Below are 22,341 nucleotides of genomic sequence, written 5' to 3' on the forward strand. Positions count from 1 at the left end.
ACATAGTCTTAGACATCTTGGTTTTGAGGTAAGAGTGGCACAACCATGTGGAAATGTCTAGAATATAGTTGAGACATCCTGGAACTGGCACCAGTGGGAGCAGAGAGGATATCAGTCATGAAATCACCATTAAAATCCTTTTTTATTTTTAATCTATTAGTCCATTTACTTCTGGCAAACTCCCTTAGCTTTTAGGCTACATTGACCAACTTTAGATCAGGGGAATCGATTCTTGATTAACTGTCAAAAGCAGCTTGGTTTGTCTGCCATTCCTGGGAATCTACTGGCACTGTTGGCAAAGGTGCTTGCTCTTCTTCTAGGATCCTATGTTCTCAACATTCTACAAACGTAAAACTGCCATGAGTCCTTTTGCTACCACACGGAGGAAGCCTGAGACTAAAATTAAATGGAGGCAAGGAAAGGAAACACTAAGAGAGAGGTAGAGCTCCAATGATACCGTTAAAACCCCAAGATGCAGCTGTGCCTGAGGTCAGCACCACGTTGCAAACTTCCCAGTTCAGAGAGTCAAATGATCTATCCCTTCTTTTTCTTTAAGGCAGTTTGAGTTTTTCTGTCCTGCAGCCCAAAAGGGTCCCAACTAATATAACAATGTATAAATGCATTAAGCTTTTAGAATCTAGTGTCCTTTAAGCTAATGAATAGGGAGTAAAAAGGAATCCACCTTTTCACCCATTACTGAGCACAGAAGCCATCAAGTAACAGACTAAAAGGTACTATGGGGTCTTGGCCTTGAGATGCACAGAAGAGTCCATAGCACGACAGAACTAGGGAAGTTCTCTGGAGACCAAAATTATTTCTAACTTTGCCATATATTGTTTGTCAGACAGACCCTATTTCTAATCCTTGAGAAAACATGTCACTAGTATATATACATAAATGCACTATTTTCCAGCATCTACACAAAATTCAACTCTATCCGTCAAGCCAAATACGTCACGGCATTCAAGAAATGCCTACTCCTGTACATGAACTCAGCTGATTGGCCAACTTTCACTTATATGTGTGAAAGACATATAAACAAATGTAGTTTCCATTTCCTCTTTGTAATAGCCCAAGAAAGAAAGTTCATGCTCTAACCTGAGAGGAGACACTTAATTCAGGGAAAACACTCTGATTACTCACCCTTGCTCTCAAAACACACTTCAAACATGTCATAATCTTCAGTGGTAAAGGCAAATTTCCCCTTAGTTGCATCTTCCTTGGAGTAGAGAATATGACCAGCAGAATCTGTGATCTAAAATAAAAAGTAAGTAAGATCAGGAAGCAAGTAACACTGGGGAAGAGAACTTACAGAAACTGGAGAATGGAAAGAAACATTGTCTACAGAAGACAGTTGATATTTCTAATTACTATGACTATGTTCAGTTCATTCTTAAAGCCAAGAATTGGATTAGAAGATGAAACCCAAAGACAGCAAATTTTATTTATTCAAACAGTATCCACACCGAAGGCTAAAATACGTCACTGCTATGGAATGTCTTTCCATACCAAAAAGGCGATACAGTTGATATAAACTGGCCTTATTGGCAAGTTTGCTATATAAAATGTATACCAGTATCACTACCTAGAAAGGGGCAGGTCACAAAAATGAAGTGGAAAATTACCAGAAGAATGTACTACAAAAAGGAGATAAAGAACACATCTCTTCTGTAAATCAAATCTTGATGGGGTGGAGGTAGGGGCAGAGAATGGAAATGGGGCACCTCATGCAAAAAGAGAAGGAAAGAAGGCATACGTGGAGAAGAAAATAGGATCTGGAAGATCTATTCCTGCAAATTTCACATCAATGGTCAAATGGGGTGGCAGAGAAGCATGGGGGGATAAACAAGAAATTTGTCCTAAAAAAGACATCCTTGGCTTCCACCAATGATAATTTCTCTCTTCTAAGTTGTTAGCTCTAGTTCTCCAAACTGAAACTGCTCCATTTGTAGAGAATGGCCTGTAAGCACAGATGAAGTAGCATACATTGGTAAATGAATGGACATACATAAAACACAGTAATATGGAATGACACAGTAATACGACACACTAGATTGCAACTTCTTCCCTGGGGCCCATGGCTGCCCTAGCAGAAGGCACGTTTCAGTATTTAAGACAGGAAGCTACTTGCAATATGGAACACAAAAGTAGTAGCTTCCTTATATTAAACTAGATGTGCTAACGCTGTCTGTAAAACAAGATTCATTTATAGGTGAGATTTTAAATAAAACCGAGTAGCACACAAAAGCTTATGCATTTAAAGCACTTTAATAACGCTAGTTTTTTTTTTCTGAGTAGTAAGACTTCTTTATACTTGTATTTTTCTTTCGATTTTCTACAAAGGCATGTACCACTTACGGTCAGAAATAAAGGTATTTCGTTTTGGGGAAAAATACAATAACTAAAGAATAGTTTTCACTGCTAGACTAATTTGAAACGAGAGGTTAATTAAAAAAGGTTTTATGGCACATCTTCCAAATTCCCTAATACTTAGGAATATTAATTAATATCTTTGGCCATGAATGATGTTGATCGTTCATTAATTTGTCAATGCTTAGATCTGTGCTGGTCACTGGGGATACAGGGATACGTAAGATTGTTCCTGTCTTCGAAGAGCTTGTAAGTCTAAATGAGACGAATAAGAAATGAGACTTCACTGTAATGTGAAAAGTGCACTACTAGAGGTAAGCACAGGTGCCACCAGATATGGAGGTTCGGGGAGTGTACTGTGGAGGTGACACGTGGGCGAAGTCCTGAAGAATGAGCTGCAATTAAGGGAAAAATAGGGATGTAAAAACATTCAGAAGGAAAGAAAAGGCAAATATGAAGACCTGCGGTCCAGAAAAAAAACAAAACAAAAACATAGCAGTATCATAATACTAATAACTAATATATACTGAGCACTTACTAAAGGTTGAGTACTATGCCAAGTGCTTTATATGCGTTTTAAATTTAATTTTTATTATAATGCTATAGGTAAGAACTATTCCTTCTCTTAACGTTCCATAGCAGGAAATTGAAACACAGAGAGGTTAAGTGGCTAGAGACATACCAGCCAGATCATGTAGAAATGCAACACCATGCTAGAGAGTTTAAACTTCATTTGGTACAATGTGGAAAGGCAATGAGGAATTTGAAACAAGAGAGTGATGTGATTCAGTCTGCAATTCAGAAAGATGAATCTGATAATACTGTGAAGACAAGTCCCTTGAGCAGGACAACACTAGCGATAAAAAGATGGATTAGGACACTATTCCACTATTCTAGGTTAGAAATGATGAAGGCTTTGGGTATGAGGAGAAGGGGAAAATTTTGAGGGATTTTAAGGAAGGACAACCCATAGGACAAAACCAAAAGGTCAATGCCCACAAGGACCAAGTGAGCAATGTAACTGAATCTAATGGGCCAGTCAGTGTAAGTCCACAAGGTCGCGGACGATTTGGCAAAGTGAGAAGATGTGCTTGTCTCAAGAGAGAAACCAATGACTGCCATGTCACGCTGGGTTTTCAGAGCATTCACTTTTTCAAAAGAAGCTAGACATTTTAACTTTTATTTGAAATGTCCTAAGTTTTAAATCCTCAAAGCCAATCCCAACATATGAAAAACTATCTCAAGGGCAAACAAAAGAGGTCTATAGAGCCAAGTTCTTCTGGGCCACCAACTTCTGACCTCTGCATAAGACTAGAAGAAAGTTGACTAAAATTACATAAAAGGGGGCACCTGGGTGGCTCAGTCAGTTACACACCTGCCTTCAGCTCAGGTCATGATACCAGGGTCCTGGGATCAAGCCCCAAGTCAGGCTACCTCTCCCTCTACTCCTCCCCGCTCTGCTTGTACTCTCTCAAGTAAATAAATAAAATCTTTTTTTAAAAAATCACGTAAAAGTATTTGCTGGGCAGCACTGAGGTTCAGCTGAGATTGTGGACCATAGATTTCTAGTGGCAACACTCAGCAGCCAGGACGCAGGAACAAAGAAAAAAGTATTAAGTGATTTAGGCATGAGATTCTGCAACTGAGTGGTTTGGAAGGATAAGGGGATTAAGGAATTATGCAATTAACTTTATACATAATATTTATTTAATCTTCACAACAATCCCAGAGAGGCCTTATTATCCCATTTTATTGATGAGAAACTTAGTAACTTGCCCATCACAGGGTTAATAAATTGTCTATGCCAATTTGAAGTAGTCTAAAATCCATGTTCTTCCTACATTCCATGTTGCCTCCCCACAAAAGGAATGTCTGAAAGGATGGATTGCACAGAACCCAAGAAAGACTAACAGAATGTGATGGATTCTTTGGGATGGTGCAAATAAGAGCGCCTGAAGAGTCCTCTCAAGTGGGACACTGCACTGTTCCGTCTGCCATTCTCCACTGTGGAGGGGTTAGCAGGCACTCAAAAGGGAGAGGCCCTGAAGTCAGCAATAACTAAATAATCTGCAAGGGGGAAGGAATATTTATCCTTGAAGATTCCTAAAGGCCTCTTGTTTATGTGATACTTTTCCTGAATCAATCAAAAGGCTTAAGAACAGACTTCTTTAGAACCTTGAACACACACATATTATAGGGCAAAAGGTCTGGGAACTAACCAAGTTTCAAAGTAATATGTAGTTACCAGTGTGGTGTCACTCTTCCTCCTTTCTTCAAAATCTGTTTACCCATCAGATACTCACACATCCCCACTCCCTAGCTCCCAAAAGCACAACAATTCTTTTTTTTTTTTAAGATTTTTTTTAAATTTATTTATTTGACAGAGATACAGACAGCCAGCGAGTGAGGGAACACAAGCAGGGGGAGTGGGAGAGGAAGAAGCAGGCTCATAGCAGAGGAGCCTGATGTGGGGCTCGATCCCATAACGCTGGGATCACGCCCTGAGCCAAAGGCAGACGCTTAACCGCTGTGCCACTCAGGCGCCCCCCAAAAGCACAACAATTCTTAAAAGCAAGGAGGAAGTTCAAAAAGACAGACTGCAGGAATAACAGATTTTCACATTTCAAGCTGATCTAAAAACTCTTAGTTTTAGCTCCTATGAATAAAGTTGCAGAAAATGTAGAACTTCTCCAAGGCGTACTTGGATAAAAATAAGCTTCCAAATTTGCTCACCACACTAGTTTAATTCTTTAAAAAAAAAAAAAAGAGGGAGAAGAAAAAAGATTTTAATTTTAATTTTTTCCCTGCCCCTATAAAGATTTTATTTTTTAAGTAATCTCTACACCCAACGTGGGGCTCAAACTTACAACCCTAAGATCAAGAGTCACATAGGCTCTATCGTCTGAGCCAGCCAGGTGCCCCTAATTTAATCCACAAGGCAGAAGGAAAGGATTACAGGTTATTAGAAATGTTTAATGTAAATGAAACCAGTAGAGAACAGCAGGGAATGGCATCAAGAATACAGCACTGAAAAGTCATCAAAGATGTCATCATCTCCACAGTCAGGCAAGGGCCTGGCCTAGGAAAAACCAGCCACCGCACCAAGGTGGCTCATCAGTTGAGCATATGACTCTTGGTTTCCAGCTCAGGCCCTGGCCTCAGGGCCGTTGGATCAAGTCCTGCAATGGACTCCACACTCAACAGGGAGTCTACTTGGGATTCTCTCCCTCTCCCCCTTCTCCCTCTGCCCCTCCCCATGCTCCTGCATGTGCCCCCGCACTCTCTTAGATAAATAGATTAAAATTTTTTTAAAATTACTAATTTAAGGACAGGAGCCTCTCTAGATGACAAAAAGCCTATATTTAAGTCAGAAATGCCTTATTAAGGGGCACGTGGCTAACTCAGTCAGTGTAGCATGCAGCTCTTGATCTCAGAGTTGTGGGTTTGAGCCCCACACTGGGTGTAGAGAGCACTTAAAAAAAAATCTTTAAAAAAAGAAAACTCTTATTAAGGCATCAGCAAAATCATCCACTGAGCACTCTGCAAAATGAATTAAGAAGTCTGCCATGTTTTTCTGAAAGACTCTGGTACTCAGAAGGGGTAAAAATTGCTTAAACTGTCCCTTGCTACATTGCACTGAATAACTATAATTATGGTAGAATCACTTGTTTTGGTGATGTGACACCTGAAAGAGGACATTCTTCCATGACATCTGAAAGAAAATGTATTAAGGATTCATCCTAGGGCAAAGACTCAAATGCTTTACAAGAAGCTGAAGGCAAAGGACCCATCACTGCCTACACCGTTTATTAGCATGAAATTTACTCCCTGAAGGTATGTGGTAATGATCACATATCCCTACGAGCCTTCACATTTCTATATTCCCCATGACCTTCAGTTGACACAACCATATGAAGGTTGCTTCTCCAGATATCTGGAAATCCAGACAGGCAACATGACAACTTAACTTCCATTTTAGGCTCTTAAGAACTGCTGGGCATTCGGAGATCCTAGAATTTTTCTAAGAATCAGTAGGTTTCTCATGTAGTTCGTAACTTTGCAGCTATTTAGCAGGCAAGTTATTATCTTTGTGTGTGTGTGTGTGTGTGTGTGACCCAAGCCATTGACCTAAAAAAAAAAAAAGTCATATGCACTAACCCCAACATAATTACATAAATCAGCAGGTAGCTAAAATTAAGAAATAGAAAACTGAGCCAAGCTCATGACTAGCCAGAGCTGGCAAAGTCTAAAAGGTTGAAATGATGGTTTTAAATTTCCTCTAATTAAAATGCTCTAATTACAGATCACCTTAAAAGATCATCTGGTTTCTCAAGAATTGAGAGCTTTCTATTTTTTCTTCTTAAATTCTACTAAAGTACTTTGGTATTATGATAAATAACTGCCACTTTTACCTCCTGTAACAGCAAGTCCTTAAAAGAGTACTTACTTCCCTTTAAACAAAAAACACAATATTTATTATAAAGTTCTTAATTAAACAAAGGTAATATGAAACCATTAAAATTTGCTCATATGACATCAAGGAATGGGAAGTAATACAGATTTGTTCTAGATAACACCTTCTGAAAAGCAAACCAAAGTTCACAACTTAGTAAGTAGGGAAAAGTGTTAATTGTATAAGCAGAGTAGCTGATGTCAAGAATATGTGAATACTCACATTGAAACTGTCAAATAAGTGAAAATACAGGTCACTGGGAAAATAAACTCATTTAGAATTGGATTCTCTTGGACCATTCTAGGCAGCAGCCTGAAAACAGGTTCTTGAGCAGGTCCTGCTCCTGAAGCCTGCTCCCATTTCTTCTATGAAACAGTCAAGATAATACCCCATCTACTTGAAAAGGATCTTTACGTAGCTTAGGCCAAGGGCTCCTGGGTGGCTCAGTCGGTTAAGCATCTGCCTTCTGCTCAGGTCACGATCCCCGAGTCCTGGGACTGAGTCCTACGTCAGGCTCCCTGCTCAGTGGAGAGTCTGCCATCTCCCTCTCCCCCGCTCATGCTCTCTCTCTCAAATAAATAAATAAAATCAAGAAAAGAAAGAAAGAAAGAAAGAAAGAAAGAAAGAAAGAAAGAAAGAAAGAGGAAAGGAAAGGAAAAGAAAAAGAAAAGAAAAGAAAAGAAAAGAAAGAAAGAAAGAAAGAAAGAAAGAAAGAAAGAAAGAAAAAGAAAGAAAGAAAAAGAAAGAAAGAAAAAGAAAGCAAGCAAGCTTAGGCCTAAATATTAGGTAAATAAAGCAATTGGGATTAAAAGAATATAGAGTTCGCCTGGAGGAAGAAACAAATAGGTACTTTCAAGAACCTGAATTGAGCAAATGATATGCACACAGTATATTTGGCTCTAAGTTTTCTGGAAGCCAACATTAAAAGACTACAAAGAGAACCAAGCGGGTTACACATCATTTGTTTTCTGATGAAAGCTCACAAATTTATCTTCAGAGATAATTTTCCTGGAACTAGACACAAAGAACAATATATCTGGAAGGTCCTTGTAAAAGGACTGTGGCCAATATTAGACTCTCCAAATTCAACCATGGCCTTGCTAAAAGATACAAAGACCGTTTGAATGAGTGTTTTTGGTACTCCTCTATAATGGTGTGCCTGACCTAATGCAGAGGTGAGACGTGAAGGATCTAGACAAAGGCTCTGGTGCCCTGGTTCTCTGTCCTTTAGCATTACCATCTCTCTCCCCATCCCACCTCCCTTCTTAACTGCTCACAGAATTCTCACACTCAAGTTCCAAGAAGGCTGGGACTACTTTTGGCCACTTGCTGAAACCACAAGTGTGTGTGTGGGAGGGGGGGAGCCAGTAAGAGAGGTCTTAAAAATAATACTATCTATCCAGATCTCGGTTTCTAATACCATTCTCCAATAAAAGAAACCAGGGATTCTTGGAGAAATGGTTGGTCCTAGGACTGGGGCAGAAAGTTATACAAGATGAGCCTGCAACATTTTTAAGTGCCAATAGTTAAGGATGTGTTCAAAAACAAAACAAAAAACAAGAATGAGGGTATGTCAAAGAGACACAGAAGCCAAAAGAAGGAGCTCCCAATAGCCAAAGCTGAAACAATTCGAGCAACAAAATAAATTAGTATCTGACTGTAATCCAAAGTATAAGTATGAAATAAATATCCACAAATCCATACGGATATAAAGGATTAAAAAAAGGAGAAGAAACAAATCTCCCACGCAGAAAACTCAATTTATGTAGAAAACAGCACCCTCAAGAAGACTGGGATTGAGCAAACCTCCTCACTCCTGAACGGTGGGCTACACATAGTGATTTCCTTCCAAAGAGTACAGCATGGGAAGGGGGACAAAGTAACTTTACAGGGGAAAAACCTAACCAACACTACCTCAGCCAGATGATCAAGGTCAATAGCAACAATGATAAATCACGTTGATACCATGCTCCCTTAACATGATGTAATGAAAACTGCACTCTACCTCTGTGGGCTTCCTCCCCAAAACCCACAATCCCAATTTTATCATGAAGAACACATCAGACAAATCCCAATAGAGAGGCATCCTACAAAATACTTGACCAATATTCCTCTAAACTCACAAGGCTGTCAAAAACAAGAAAATTTGAGAAACTGTCATAATCTAGAGGAGTCCAAAGAGACATGACTAAATGCAATATATCCTGGATGGGATCTTGGAACAGAAGAGAGGACATTAAGTGAAAACTAAGGAAATCTGAATAAATATGGACTTTCGTCAATAATAACGTACCAATATTGGCTCATTCACTGTGACAAATATATACCAATGTAAAATGTTAAGAGTAGGGGAAATTGGCTGTGGGGAATATGGGAGCTGTACTATCTTCATTGTTTTTCTGCAAATCTAAAACTGTTCTGAAATTTAAAAAATACTATTCAGAAAGATGAAATCAAATGCATATATATACACATCTCTCCAAATTCTCAGCAAAATTTATGGTCTACTCAGAGCCAAGCAGGAATCAAACATCTTTTTTTTTAAAATTATAATGGGTTTTTTTTTTAATTTTTAAAGATTCTTATTTATTTATTTATTTATTGAGAGCACATGCAAGCAGGGGGAGGGGGAAAGGGGGTGGGAGGGAGAAAATCTCAAGCAGACTCCAGGCTGAGCAGAGCTCAATGTGGGGATTGTGTGGGGCTCAATCCCACGACATTGAGATCATGACCTGAGCAAAAATCAAGAGCTGAACGCTTAACAGACTGAACCACCCAGGCGCCTGCATCAAGCATTTTCACAAACTTTTCTGAGGTATATACAAATAGTTACTTTGGACAGAGTCTATACTTATGCCTGTAAAATAACACATGATACATGGGGAAGGTGGCAAGTCTGTCTTTGTACTGACACGGGTCACACACTGCTTTCACTTGCTCAATCAGCTCCATACCCCACGAGTCCAAGAAAATGTTAAAAAACAACAAACAAACAAAAACACTTCTCTTCCAGGACAGCTACCACAGCAGCAGAGGTAAATTAGCTTGCGGCTTTGGTGTAGCTGGTGAAAATCTGAAGATGTAATTCCTTCAAAGAGGCTCCTCCTTGCACTCCATCTTCCTCAGGTTTACAATCAGTCTGTGGTATAACATTTGAGTATACAATGCGTACATCCTATTTTAAGGATAACTATCAACCTTTGTAGCTCCTGAATGACTCAGGAATTTAGAAACATCAAGTCCCTTGGAGAAGCTCTGCACACTGATAAAAATGAAATGAAACAGAAACACCTATTCTCTTCTCCCTTTGAGAGACAGCACAGCATAAGAGACTGAATGTTCTAGAGTCAGACCTCAAGTCTGTGTTCAAATCACAACTGTGTCACTTACTACCTGTAAACTTTTGGGTATATTCCTAAACCTCTCTGTTCCTCATATGTAAAATAAGGACAACAACACACACTTTATGAGGTTATTGTGAGGATTATATTCAATATAGGTAAAGCACCTGGAACAGTGTCTGGCATATGGCAAGCACTCATTAAGTGTTACTATTACCGTCATTGTTGTTAGCATTATTAAGATAACTACTTGTTAGTAACAACTCAGAACTCCATAAACATTTAGGTCACTAACCATACTTCTAACCTAACAGTGCTAATGGATGGCAAGCTACATAAAATACACTACAATGACTAAACCCAGGGATAATTAGAGCCAAATGGTTACTGCATAGAAACAGAAAAAGTCAAAAACCTAACCTCTCAAGGAAGCAGCAGAAAGATTTAGAAACTGAAGGGATGCAAAATGTCTAAACAAGCAGGTGTTCAATGATACCTTTTAGCGGCTAATAAGCAATAGTAAGAAAAACAAGAGGACCCCAGCCTTTCCTGCATGTGTGGGGTTTTTTTTTTAAAAGATTTTATTTATTTATTTGACACAGAGAGAAAGAATGAGTGAGAGAGAGATCATGAGCACTGGGAGTGGCAGGCAGGCAGAGGGAGAGGAAGGAGGCTCCCCACCGAGCAAGAAGCCAGACTTGGGGCTGGATCCCAGGACCCTGGGATCATGACCTGAGCCGAAGGTAGCTGCCCAACCGACTGAGCCACCCAGGCACCCCTCCTGCATGTACTTTTTAACCTGATAAGTAATAAACTACATGCAGGACCCAACACTGGCGGGGAGGGGAGAAGGCAGTATTGCATGTGTGTGATTAGGGGTTGTAGGCCTATACCCTTCTTCTGGTAAAAGTTCATGAGTGAATCTTGAGCCATGGGGTCTATTACCCTAAGACATAAAAAATGAGAACACCACATCACTGAGGATGCTGTAGTTTTAGACTAGAAAAATAGTACAGTAGTCTCCCCCTATCCTTGGTTTCACTTTCTGTGGTTCCAGTTACCGGCAGTCCACTGCGGTATGGAAGCGGACGACCCTTCAGATGTATGTTCAGAAGATCGACAGTAGCCTAATGCTACTTCACAACGTCGAAGTCATTCCCCTCACTTCATCTCATCACATGGATATTTCATCATCTCACATCATCACAAGAAGAAACGTAAGCTACCACAAGTCACCACTGTTTTCAAACTTGAAGACCACGGGTAACTGATGGCCTAGAAGCTATATATGATGGGCATAAAATTAATTTACCCTGATCTTTAAATAAGAGCAAGTACCAACCAAGTCTACCAACTGCATCCCTGAAATGAAAGGATCACATCTAGATTATACCCAGAACAAAGTCAAACTTAGAAAGGCTACAAGCAGCATTTAGCAACACTAAATTCTTACAAATTTCCAATACAATTCAACAATGACACAGCACAGCACAGAAGTACTGCTTGAGGAGGCTTGTCAAAGTGTTGAAACTTAGGGCACCTGGGTGGCTCAGCATATTAAGCATCTGACTCTTGGTTTCAGCTCAGGTCATGATCTCAGGGTCCTGAGATTGAGCTATTATCAGGCCCCGCACTCAGCGGGGAGTCTGCTTGAGATTCTCTCCCTCTCCCTCTGCCCCCCCTCTCTAAAATAAATGAATAAATAAAATCTCTCTCTTTTAAGATTTTTAAATTTATTTATTTGTCAGAAAGAGAGCACACGGACATAAGAGTACAAGCAGGGGGAGCAGCAGGCAGAGGGAGAAGCAGGCTCCTGGGTGAGCAAGGAGCTCAATGCAGGACTCGATCCCAGCACCCTGGGATCATGACCTGAGCCGAAAGCAGACACTTAACCAACTGAGCCTCCCAGGTGCCCCAAATAAAATCTTAAAAAAAAAAAAAAAAAAAAAGAAGTAGTGTTGAAAACTAGAAATGGAAAATTTCCAGGCACTGGGTATGGCAATGGATAGATGCTCTCCTCCTGCTTCTATCAACATTTGCTACATTAACTCAACACAGGCAAAACGTCATGCTTGACTGGGTGGGGGGAGGTGGAGGAGTTGGGAGGAAGAAAGGAAGAGAGGGAGGAAGGGAGGGGAATGAGAACGAAAGACCAGTTGCTGCCCTAACAATACTACTGCGGGGGTGAAGCCAGATCAAATGTTTTTTTTCATACTGTTCCAAAGTTATTTACGGTAAAAACCTCCAGTGTGACCCTTTTAGGCACAAACAAAGCCTTGTTCTTTCTTAACAACTAGTCCCTTGATTTCCCACACGTTACGTTGAACAATGAGGTTGGGGGCACAGGATAAAGCAGATGACATCAACCTCCCTCAAGTTGGAGGCTTGTTTGGGAGCCCAAATTCTGGCCTGTGGCCAGCTAGCTGATTTCACAGAGGGCTCTACTGTCCAGACTGCCAGGCTGAGTATGCATATGGGGGCAATGGCTCACATCAACCACCAGTCAGCAATTCACACAAGAAACAGCAGAGAAGTCACTGTATTCCGCTAGATTACCTTCATAAATCTGTTCCATTTTCCTAGAAACTAGGCTCAGTCTTCAGAAGTCATCATAAAGACACGGCATAGCAATTTCAATTTCTAAGCAGCCCTCTTTAAGTCAGTTCAAAACAGAAGGCTGCAGACAACTGTTCATCCAATAAGAGATTTAAATGAAGTAACAGACTGTTTAATTTTTTCAGAGAAGGAAACACAAGGTCAGAATCTTGTATATGATACAGAAAGAAACTTTTAATGCTATTAAATGTTAATGTATCAATTAGCCTTCTGTACTAAACCACCTACTTATTGAACTGTTTCTAACCCATTGGACAATAGTCACATCAAATGTCAATTTCAAAGAGACAGATTTTTCCCAAAAGAGAAAGATCAGCCCTCACTACAGATGCCAGTAATAAACTGAACTGTTCTAAATGAAAGAATCTCAAAACTATAGCATATATGTGTGTGTGCATGTGTGCACACACACACACAATCCTTCCACAGCTTTCAGTGGGCAAAAAAAAGTTAAAACCAATGGTTTCCCAGCTGCCAAGATGCTCCTTAATAATTTTTAGGTTTAAATTGTGATAGGCCTATGACTCAAGGCTGAACTCTTCAAATGATCTGTTTGGCTTTCTATAAGCTAGTTGGGAGAGAGTGGCACCACATTATGATATAATATATAGAGATCCAATATAATATCCAATGAAAAATAATTGCATTTAGCAAAATCAATTGTTAAAATGACAATGAAATATAAGTTAGACTGATCAGATTATCTGGAAGAGGCTGAAGCATAAATCATTTCAGTTATTACCATTAAGCTTTGCTTTTCTTTTCTTTTGGGTGATGATGATTAGGACAACTGCTCACAACTACTTTTCTCTCTCTGTAATCTATTTCTAAAGTATAAATTGCCCTTAGGCAACAACTCATCTCATCCCCTAAAACTAATTCATCCTCCAATTTCCACTATTAACAAGCATTCTAAATAATAAATGGTACTGGAGCTTATAAAACTATTACAGTATCATCTAGTCTTAATGAAAATGTGGTTTTCAACTCAAAAATCAACAGAGTTGAGATTTTTAGTCCCTACAACAGGCTTTTTATGGACCTGAAGCAATGAAGAAAATTTATACATTCACAATAATGATGAGTCAATACTTCCTGCTTCAATTTTGTGTAGCGAAGTCTTTAAATCTGATACTACCTAGCCTGAGTTAGCCTCACTTTGTGAAAAGAACTGGGAAGGGTGATATGGGATAAATTCACTGGAAATCTCAACACAAAACACATAATATAGGCCTGAAGCAGAAATCTTAGCAGTAGAGTCCCACCCATCATTTCAATCTATTTGTCTGTTCAAAAAGGCCTTCCCAAACCACTCAAATACTCTTTACCTTTCAGTCACTCCCTACCCAATACTGTTTGATTTTTCTTTATAGTACTTATCACTACCTGCAATTGTGTGTATTTTTTTTAACTTGTTGTCTTTGTTCCCCGTTAGAGCTCAAGGACCTTGTCTGCTGTTCATCCCCATTTTCCCAGCTAGGTCTGGCATACACTAAATATTAAAATATTTATTGCATGAATAGGAGAATCACAAACAAAATCCTCAGAATTCTCCTCATTATAATATACTTTATCAGGTCACTACAATGACATAAAACAGGGGAGTCAGATTAGCAATTAAATTTTTATTCAGTAGAGAGGAAACAAAAGAGTACTAATATATATGACCCATCCCCAAATAATAAAGAACCACCTCAATGAGTCCTTCTAACAATTCTATGAGATCTGTCATCCACATCGTACAGGTCAGAGACCTAAGGAGAAGAGTTAAGTAATTCCCTTAAGACCATACACCCTTTAGGTGGTGAAGCTGCTGAGATTTGAACTCAAATCCGTCTGTCTCCAGATCCAGGTTCTTTCCACTATACTTCTATTTAATAAGGATTTCTATTTAATACGACTAAATATATTTAAGTCCGTTGTACAACAGTGAGTACATAGTACTTTAAACTTAAGACACAAAGATGAATGAGACATTAAAGACTTCACAAAGTAAGCACCATACTATATCCAAAATGCCATGTCAAACAGGTTATAATGGAAACACATTGGAGGGGTGTACGGGCAAACACCAGTCCTGATTAAGAGACCACTGTATTCAAGGAACTGCACGGGGTTCAGTATGGTGAGAGTCAGGAGTGGAAGAAAAGAAGTGAAGAGGAAGAAAGAGGAAAAAAAATTAGAGATAAGGTTAGGACACTGCCAATTCATTTGTTCATTAACTCTATGTTGAAGTCCTACTATGTACTACGTGCCAGGCACTGTATTAGACAGGCATTTCAATGATGAGACATAGTCTCTGCTCAACTACATTCACAAAAATCCTTATGAGAGACTGCCTCATGCAGAGCAACAACGGAACATCAAGGCCAGTTGGCTAGGTTTTGCACTTCAAAAAGTCTCCAGTCCCCCTCTCGGGGCACCTGGGTGGCTTGGTCATTCGTTAAACGTCTGCCTTCGGCTCAGGGCATGATTCCAAAGTCCTGGGATCGAGCCCCACATTGGGCTCCTCTGCTGGGAGCCTGCTTCTTCCTCTCCCACTCCCCCTGCTTGTGTTCCCTCTCTCGCTGGCTGTCTCTCTGTCAAATAAATAAAATCTTAAAAAAAAAAAAAAAGAAAGAAAGCAAGCAAGCCAGCCAGCCTCCAGCCCCCCTCTTAACCTCAACCTAAATGCTGTTTGAACCAAGGGTGGACAAATGACCAAAGAGAAGACATCAACAGGCTATAAGAAACCTAGAACGTGGCCTGGCATATAAAAAGAGTTAAACCAATCAGATCTTCTCACTCAAGAGGTGTCCTTCAGAAGCAGAAATGATGCACAAAGAGAATCCTTGAGCAGAGTTTGGGACATGAGTGGTCAAAAGTTAAGAGAAAATGAAGAGATGCTGTGAAAAAGGTTGCACACTATGATAAGGGACTGGATCAAGCCCACAAAAGTGTTCTGTGGCCTGTACAGAATATTAAAATTTTTTTAAATGACACCCAGCTTGTGGTCTCTAAAATACTATTCCCCACAAAACAGACCAGAACTCCTTGAAGGAATAACTGCTTCCAGGTCAGGAGTTGGACAAACAAAAGATGAGCCTAGGATACCCTGTTCCACAAAACAGGGAAGCTATCAAACCCTAATGGGGCTGTTGTCAAAAGGATACAGGAGTCAAAGGGACACCTGAGTATAAAGAAAGAACACAACTGATAAAAACAATGACTCTAAAAATGGAAACGATAACAAAAAATAATTTCAGTGTAATATTTAAAATAAAACAAAATAAAATAAAAACCTGGGGCATCTGGGTGGCTCAGTCAGTTGAGTGTTCGACTCTTGATTTCAGCTCAAGTCATGATCTCAGGGTCTTGAGATCAAGCCATGTGTTCGGCTCTGTGCTCAGTGGGGAGTCCGCTTCTCTCCCTCTCCCTCTGCCTCTCTGCCCCTGCTTGCTCTCTAACATAAATAAATAAATCTTAAGAAACAAAAAAAACCAACACCTTCTTTGTACTACATTGGAAATGACAAGGGCATTTGATGACAATCTCTTACTCTGAAAATTGTCATTAAGAAGGAATGAATTCTGTGTTTATCCTATAAATTTTAGGGTAACCAAATGGTCCTAAAATTTGATGAATTCTTGGGGCGCCTGGGTAGCTCAGCAGGTTGAGCATCTGACTCTTGATTTTGGCTCAGGTCATGATCTCAGGTTCTGGGATCAAGACCTGTGTCGGGCTCCATGCTCAGTGGGGAGTCTGCTTGGGATTCTCTCTCCCTCTCCCTGCTTGTCATGCATGTGCGCTTGCTCTCGCTCTAAAAATAAATAAATAAATCTTTTAAAAAAATTGATCAGGGGCGCCTGGGTGGCTCAGCGGTTAAGTGTCTGCCTTCGGCTCAGGGCGTGATCCCGGCATTATGGGATCGAGCCCCACATCAGGCTCCTCCGCTGGCAGCCTGCTTCTTCCTCTCCCACTCCCCCGGCTTGTGTACCCTCTCTCACTGGCTGTCTCTATCTCTGTCAAATAAATAAATAAAATCTTTAAAAAAAAATTTAAAAATTAAAAAAAAATAAAAATAAAAAATTGATCAATTCTTTAAGAATAATTCTAGCTAACAGGCGCCTGCGTGGCTCAGTTGGTTAAGCATTTGCCTTTGGCTCAGGTCATGATCTCTGGGTCCTGGGATGGAGCCCCAAGTCAGGCTCCCTGCTCAGCGGGAAGTCGGCTTCTCCCTCTCTCCATTGCTCATGTGTGCTCTCTCTCTCTCAAATAAAGAAATAAAATCTTCAAAAAGAAAAAAAAAAGAATTCCAGCTAATAAATATGGAAGGAATAACAAAATTAGAAAAATCATCATTATACAACCTTAATGAAACTATAAATTCACACAGAGTTATCAAGGGACTGATAGGTAAAAGACTGATGAGAAGTTTTACAGTGGAGGCTTTAGGCTGTTACCGCCTTGGTAGGTAGAATAATGCCCACCTCCCCAAAGATATTCACATCCTAATCCCTAGAACCTGTGAATGTTTTATTACATAGCAAAAGGGGTTGTGCAAGTGTGATAAGAGTCTGAGATAAGGAGATTATCACAAGGGTCCTTACAAGTGAAAGAGAGAAGCAGAGGAGAGAGGGAGGGGTGGCAAAGAGGAAGAGAAAGAAAGATTTAGAGATACTAATTACAGGATTTGAGGATGGAGGAAGGGGTCACCAACTAAAGAATGCAGGTGGTCTCTAGACGCTGGAAAAGGCAAGGAAACAGATTCTCCCCTAGAGTCTTCAGAAACAACACCGCCTTGTTGACACTTTGATTTTAGGACTTCTGACCTCCAGAACTGTAAGATAAATGCATCTTGTTTTAAGTTACTTAGTTTGTCATAATTTGTTACAGCAGCAGGACACTAATATACATGTGAACCCACCGATCAATCTTAGCACTAACAGGCACGAAAAGTACTGTGTGCTCTGCCATGATGCCACACGAAGTACTCTCACCCAAAAGATAAACCTGGATCTAATTACATCTTTACAGCTGATTCCTTTTACAAGAAATATGGGGGAACTGTTTAAATGATACCTCAAGGAAGTAAACAGACAAATCCAAAATGTGGGACATTCTTTACGAACAACTGACTCTAACAATACAACTGCAAGCACAAAAAAAAAAAAAAGGAAGGAGGTTGAGTGAATTGCTCTAAATTAAAGAGACTTGAGAGATACAACAAATTAATTTAAAAACATATTTCTGAGACAAGTGGAGAAATCTGAATATGAATTGAGTATACTATTAGCATTGTTTGTTTTGCAAGCTGTGATTATAGCCACATAACATTGTGATTATGTTCATATTTTTAAAGAGATTCATGCTGAAGTATGCAAGACTGAAATACCATCATATCTGGGATTTACTTTAAAACAATTCAGCATAAAATGTGAAGGGGGAGGCAGTTTCAATGAAAAAAGTGTGCCAACATCCTGATAATTACTGAATCTGGGTACTGCATTTGCAGTTGTGGACTGACCATACTCTTCTCTAGAAAACTGCAAACCAGGGGCGCCTGGCTGGCTCAGTCAGTAGAGCAGGCAACTCTTGATCCCAGGGTTGTGAGTTCAAGCCCCACGTTGGCAATGGACCTTACTTAAAAAAAGAAAAGGAAAAAACCCCACCTGCGAACAAATCAGTGCCAATTTCAGTTAGCGATATTTAAAAATCAGGAGCTTTCACATCAAAATCTGGATTTCTGACTTCATATGAAAAATTAAATGTGGCAACAAGGCCTACATCAAGAGATTAGTACTGGCTATTCCAAATTAACAGTTTCTACTACTCCCGGTTATCCCCCATTTCTCGGCACTGCTGCTGTTTTTAAACATATGTGGCCCAATTCATTCATAGAGATTGCCTACTGGGCATCTGGGTTTAGGCCCCCAGGAGTAGTTCAATTATGCTGGCTAGAAGTAAGAGAACAGAGCAGACATGGGGAGGGCAACGGAGTGATAACAAAATGCTAGCGTGTAGATGTGGAGACTCCTGCTATTGAGGTCTCTCCAGCAACCTTGGAGACAGATGTAATTCCCATGAGGCCATAAAGCTACATTATGGTTCCTGTGTAAGTGCTCACTAGAAGCAAGGCCATATGCCTGATATTCTGGAAAATATGAACATGAAAATAATTCCTGCCCTCAGGATACTAACAGTCTAATAAGATATAAAGAAAAATAGCTACAATGTAAGATGAAAATAAATGAATTTCGGGTATTGTTCAGGGTGGCTCATATAAAATGCAAAGTGGAGAGTATATAAAGCTTCACAAACAGATCATAAAGAGTAATACAGAGCACATTCAGAAATTTAAACTTTATCAGATAAGCAACAGTGAGCCACCGAAGGGTTCCAATTAGAAGTACAAATCAGAGGGGCAACACTGGAGATAAGCGTAAAGTCTCCTTCATTGCTCAAATTCTCTTATTCTATGCACTATATCCTTTGAGGAGCCAGCAGCATGACCCCCTAAAACGTTTGTATCTAAGCCTCTAAAATTATACAATCACAGCTTTCTTGGTCAGACAGAAGTTTGGTACCTGAAGAGAATAATAAAGAGAGGGTCATTGAACAACACCTCCAAAAATAGTTTATATCACCCAAATAAAGTATAAATAAATTGCATTTTGGGGCGCCTGGGTGGCTCAGTCGTTAAGTGTCTGCCTTCAGCTCAGGGTGTGATCCCGGGGTCCTGGGATCGAGTCCCACATCAGGCTCCTCCCCTGGGAGCCTGTTTCTTCCTCTCCCACTCCCCCTTGCTTGTGTTCCCTCTTTCACTGGCTGTCTCTATCACTGTCAAATAAATAAATAAATAATCTTTTTTTTTTTTAAATTGCATTTAATACCACTACTGGGTTCCAATACCTTAAACATAAATTATAATCTTATTACACCTGAAGCTCTATTTTTTTTTTAAGATTTTATTTATTTATTTGACAGAGAGACACAGCCAGCGAGAGAGGGAACACAAGCAGGGGGAGTGGGAGAGGAAGAAGCAGGCTACCAGTGGAGGAGCCTGATGTGGGGCTCGANCTAAGACCCATCTTGTTTAAAAAAAAAAAAAAAAAGCAAATGCTTACTGTGAATAAATAAAGCACAATCAAATCTTGACTAAGATCATGTTACATTAACGTTCCAAAGATTGGGCTGGTCATCCTAATAGCAAAATAAGACCAATCTGGGGGCGCCTGGGTGGCTCAGTCGTTAAGCGTCTGCCTTTGGCTCAGGGCGTGATCCCAGAGTCCTGGGATTGAGCCCCACATCAGGCTCCTCCGCTGGGAGCCTGCTTCTTCCTCTCCCACTCCCCCTGCTTGTGTTCCCTCGCTCGCTGGCTGGCTCTCTCTCTGTCAAATAAATAAATAAAATCTTTAAAAAAAAATTAAGACCAATCTGGCATTATAATATTAGCTGTCACCATCCATCCAAGAGTATCTTGAAATTTACATAAAAATTTAATTTAAAAAATTTACCAAAAAAAATTACATAAAAACTGGCCAAATCCAGACTCTGGGGTACCATATTACAGACTGAGATTTTTAAGGAATCACAGGAATTACAAATAAAAAGCAAGGAGAGTATAAGATTGCAGCACTTTTCTTTCACCGTACTTAACTCCCAGACTAAGAATTCCAACTCACATTAATTTATTCTACACCTCCCTGAGCCTCAGTTTACTCACGTGTAATAGGAAGTCAAGAGTACCTACTTCATAGGGCAGAGTATGAACTAAATAGTATCGCATATAAAGTGGCACAGGACCTGACACACAGCTAATGCTCAACCAAAACAGGTTTTATTATTCACAGTAAGCTTCAGTGCCTCCATGATTTTCCTGCAGGCATCACTCTGTCTTAAGATACCCACAAATACTCAACATCCAGAGACTTCTTTGGAGATACAAGACACAGTTTAAGATCTCTAAGACAGAAACTGGTACAGGACCCCGACCACGACCCAAAGTCGAGGCCGCCCCAGCTCAGCTGTCACCACATCCGCCAAGGCCTCGCGGTTCTTCTGAGGGTTCCCTGGCATTGGCGCCCGGCCCCGCCCCGCGAACGCCAACGAGCGGGATGAGGGGGCGGTCTCCACAGCGCACCCTTAGTGCTTCGGGGAAGCCAGGCCGCCCTCAAGGCCTCCGCCCGCCGGCTCCCCTCCCCATCCTCGGCCTCCCTTCGTCGACGCCTACGGTCTTCCCTCCCCACGCAGCCCACTGCAGCACCTTGAGGTGGGTACGCAGGCCTCCAGCGCCCCCAGACTGGTCGGTGATCTCGTACGCGCCCGTCACCAGCAGGTCCTTGTGGATCTCCTCGCGCAGGCACTTGCGGGAGTTAACAGGCAGATGGAAGGAGATGGCGAGCACCGAGCTGGGGCCGAGAAGGAGTAAAAGCAGCAATGCTGACGGGCAAGGGCCACGCTGAGATGGTGGGCCAGACAAACCAGACATGGTGCCGGAGACTGTTCACCCCCTCGGGCCTCTACCGCGCCGGAACCGGGAGGGCCCACGTGATTCACCTCTGACCTAGTGCCGTGGACGCCATTTTGGAGACTGGCAAATAGACGAGGACTGTATGATAAGTGTTTTGAAAGGGAAGAAAGTATACGACACCACCTAGTATTCACAAGTTAAAGTGGTTAAGTAAGATTTTCTAGAAATTAACCGCAAAAGTTTTATTTTTGTTGATCTTAGTGACTGCTCAGTCAGCCGTAACAACTATGGGCAGCCCTGGAAGTAATTCTCCTTTAACTTCCGGAAGTAGTACCCGCGAGTTTTTTTAAGGTAGGTGATACCATAGCAACCAAGCCCCAATAGGAAACAGCCACAAGGCCCTTCGTAGGGCCCACCCACCAGCCGCCAAGGCGCTCCGGGCGGAGGCAGCTGTGCAGTCGCAGTACTTTGCAGCCTCGGTGACAAGTGGGACATTGAGCACTTAAGAAGACAACTGTGAGAGGCTGAGCGGAAAGACTCCAGTTTGGCTATTAGGCGAGCGGGGCCAGTATCTCAGATTAGGTGTGCGGGTCACCTGGTGAATGTGAGCTGGGCGGCGTCCGGTTCATGCACTTGAGCACAGTAATTGGGCTGGAGTGACGGCTTTCTGAGTGTGTATCTTATTTAGTAAACCTTAGGTGCCTACTATGTTAGGTAACATTCAAACTAAATTTGGGTTTTGTATTTTTTTTTAAAGATTTTACTTTTAAATAATCTCTTTGTCCCAGGTGGGGCTCGAACCCACAACGCTGAGATCAAGGGTTGCATGCTTCACCCACTGAGCCAGCCAGGCGCCTTTGTATTTTGTATTTAAATTGAATAAAACAGTGTTTTAGTTCAGTCTGAGAGATGGAGCTGATGCGGTTTACCAGATAAGCACTGTTATCTGGTGTTTTAAATGCATAAACACCTTAGGGATCAAACAGGCTAGTCTGTAGTAAATTTACGCGATAATCACTCATGTGTTTCTTTAACAAATATTTCTTGAGTACCTACTATGTGCCAGACACTATACAATGCATAAATACTAACATGTATTGATTCAACGA

The 22,341-nt window shown here is 40.8% G+C and overlaps 1 protein-coding gene across 1 annotated transcript in view; it reads right to left on the bottom strand.

The window, feature by feature from the left end:
- Positions 1 to 21,316, bottom strand: part of TMED10 (transmembrane p24 trafficking protein 10) — a 37,745-nt gene extending 16,429 nt beyond the window's left edge. Inside the window, exons 1-2 of the mRNA XM_002914703.4 lie at positions 21,026 to 21,316; positions 1,144 to 1,255 (exon numbers count right to left, since the gene is read on the bottom strand). Coding sequence (XP_002914749.1) covers positions 1,144 to 1,255; positions 21,026 to 21,250 — 337 coding nt within the window. The 5' untranslated portion in view covers positions 21,251 to 21,316. The remainder of the gene's footprint in view (positions 1 to 1,143; positions 1,256 to 21,025) is intronic.
- Between the last annotated feature and the right edge of the window lie 1,025 nt (positions 21,317 to 22,341).

The sequence above is a fragment of the Ailuropoda melanoleuca genome, chromosome 14 (assembly GCF_002007445.2).
Source record: "Ailuropoda melanoleuca isolate Jingjing chromosome 14, ASM200744v2, whole genome shotgun sequence".
NCBI lineage: Eukaryota > Metazoa > Chordata > Mammalia > Carnivora > Ursidae > Ailuropoda > Ailuropoda melanoleuca.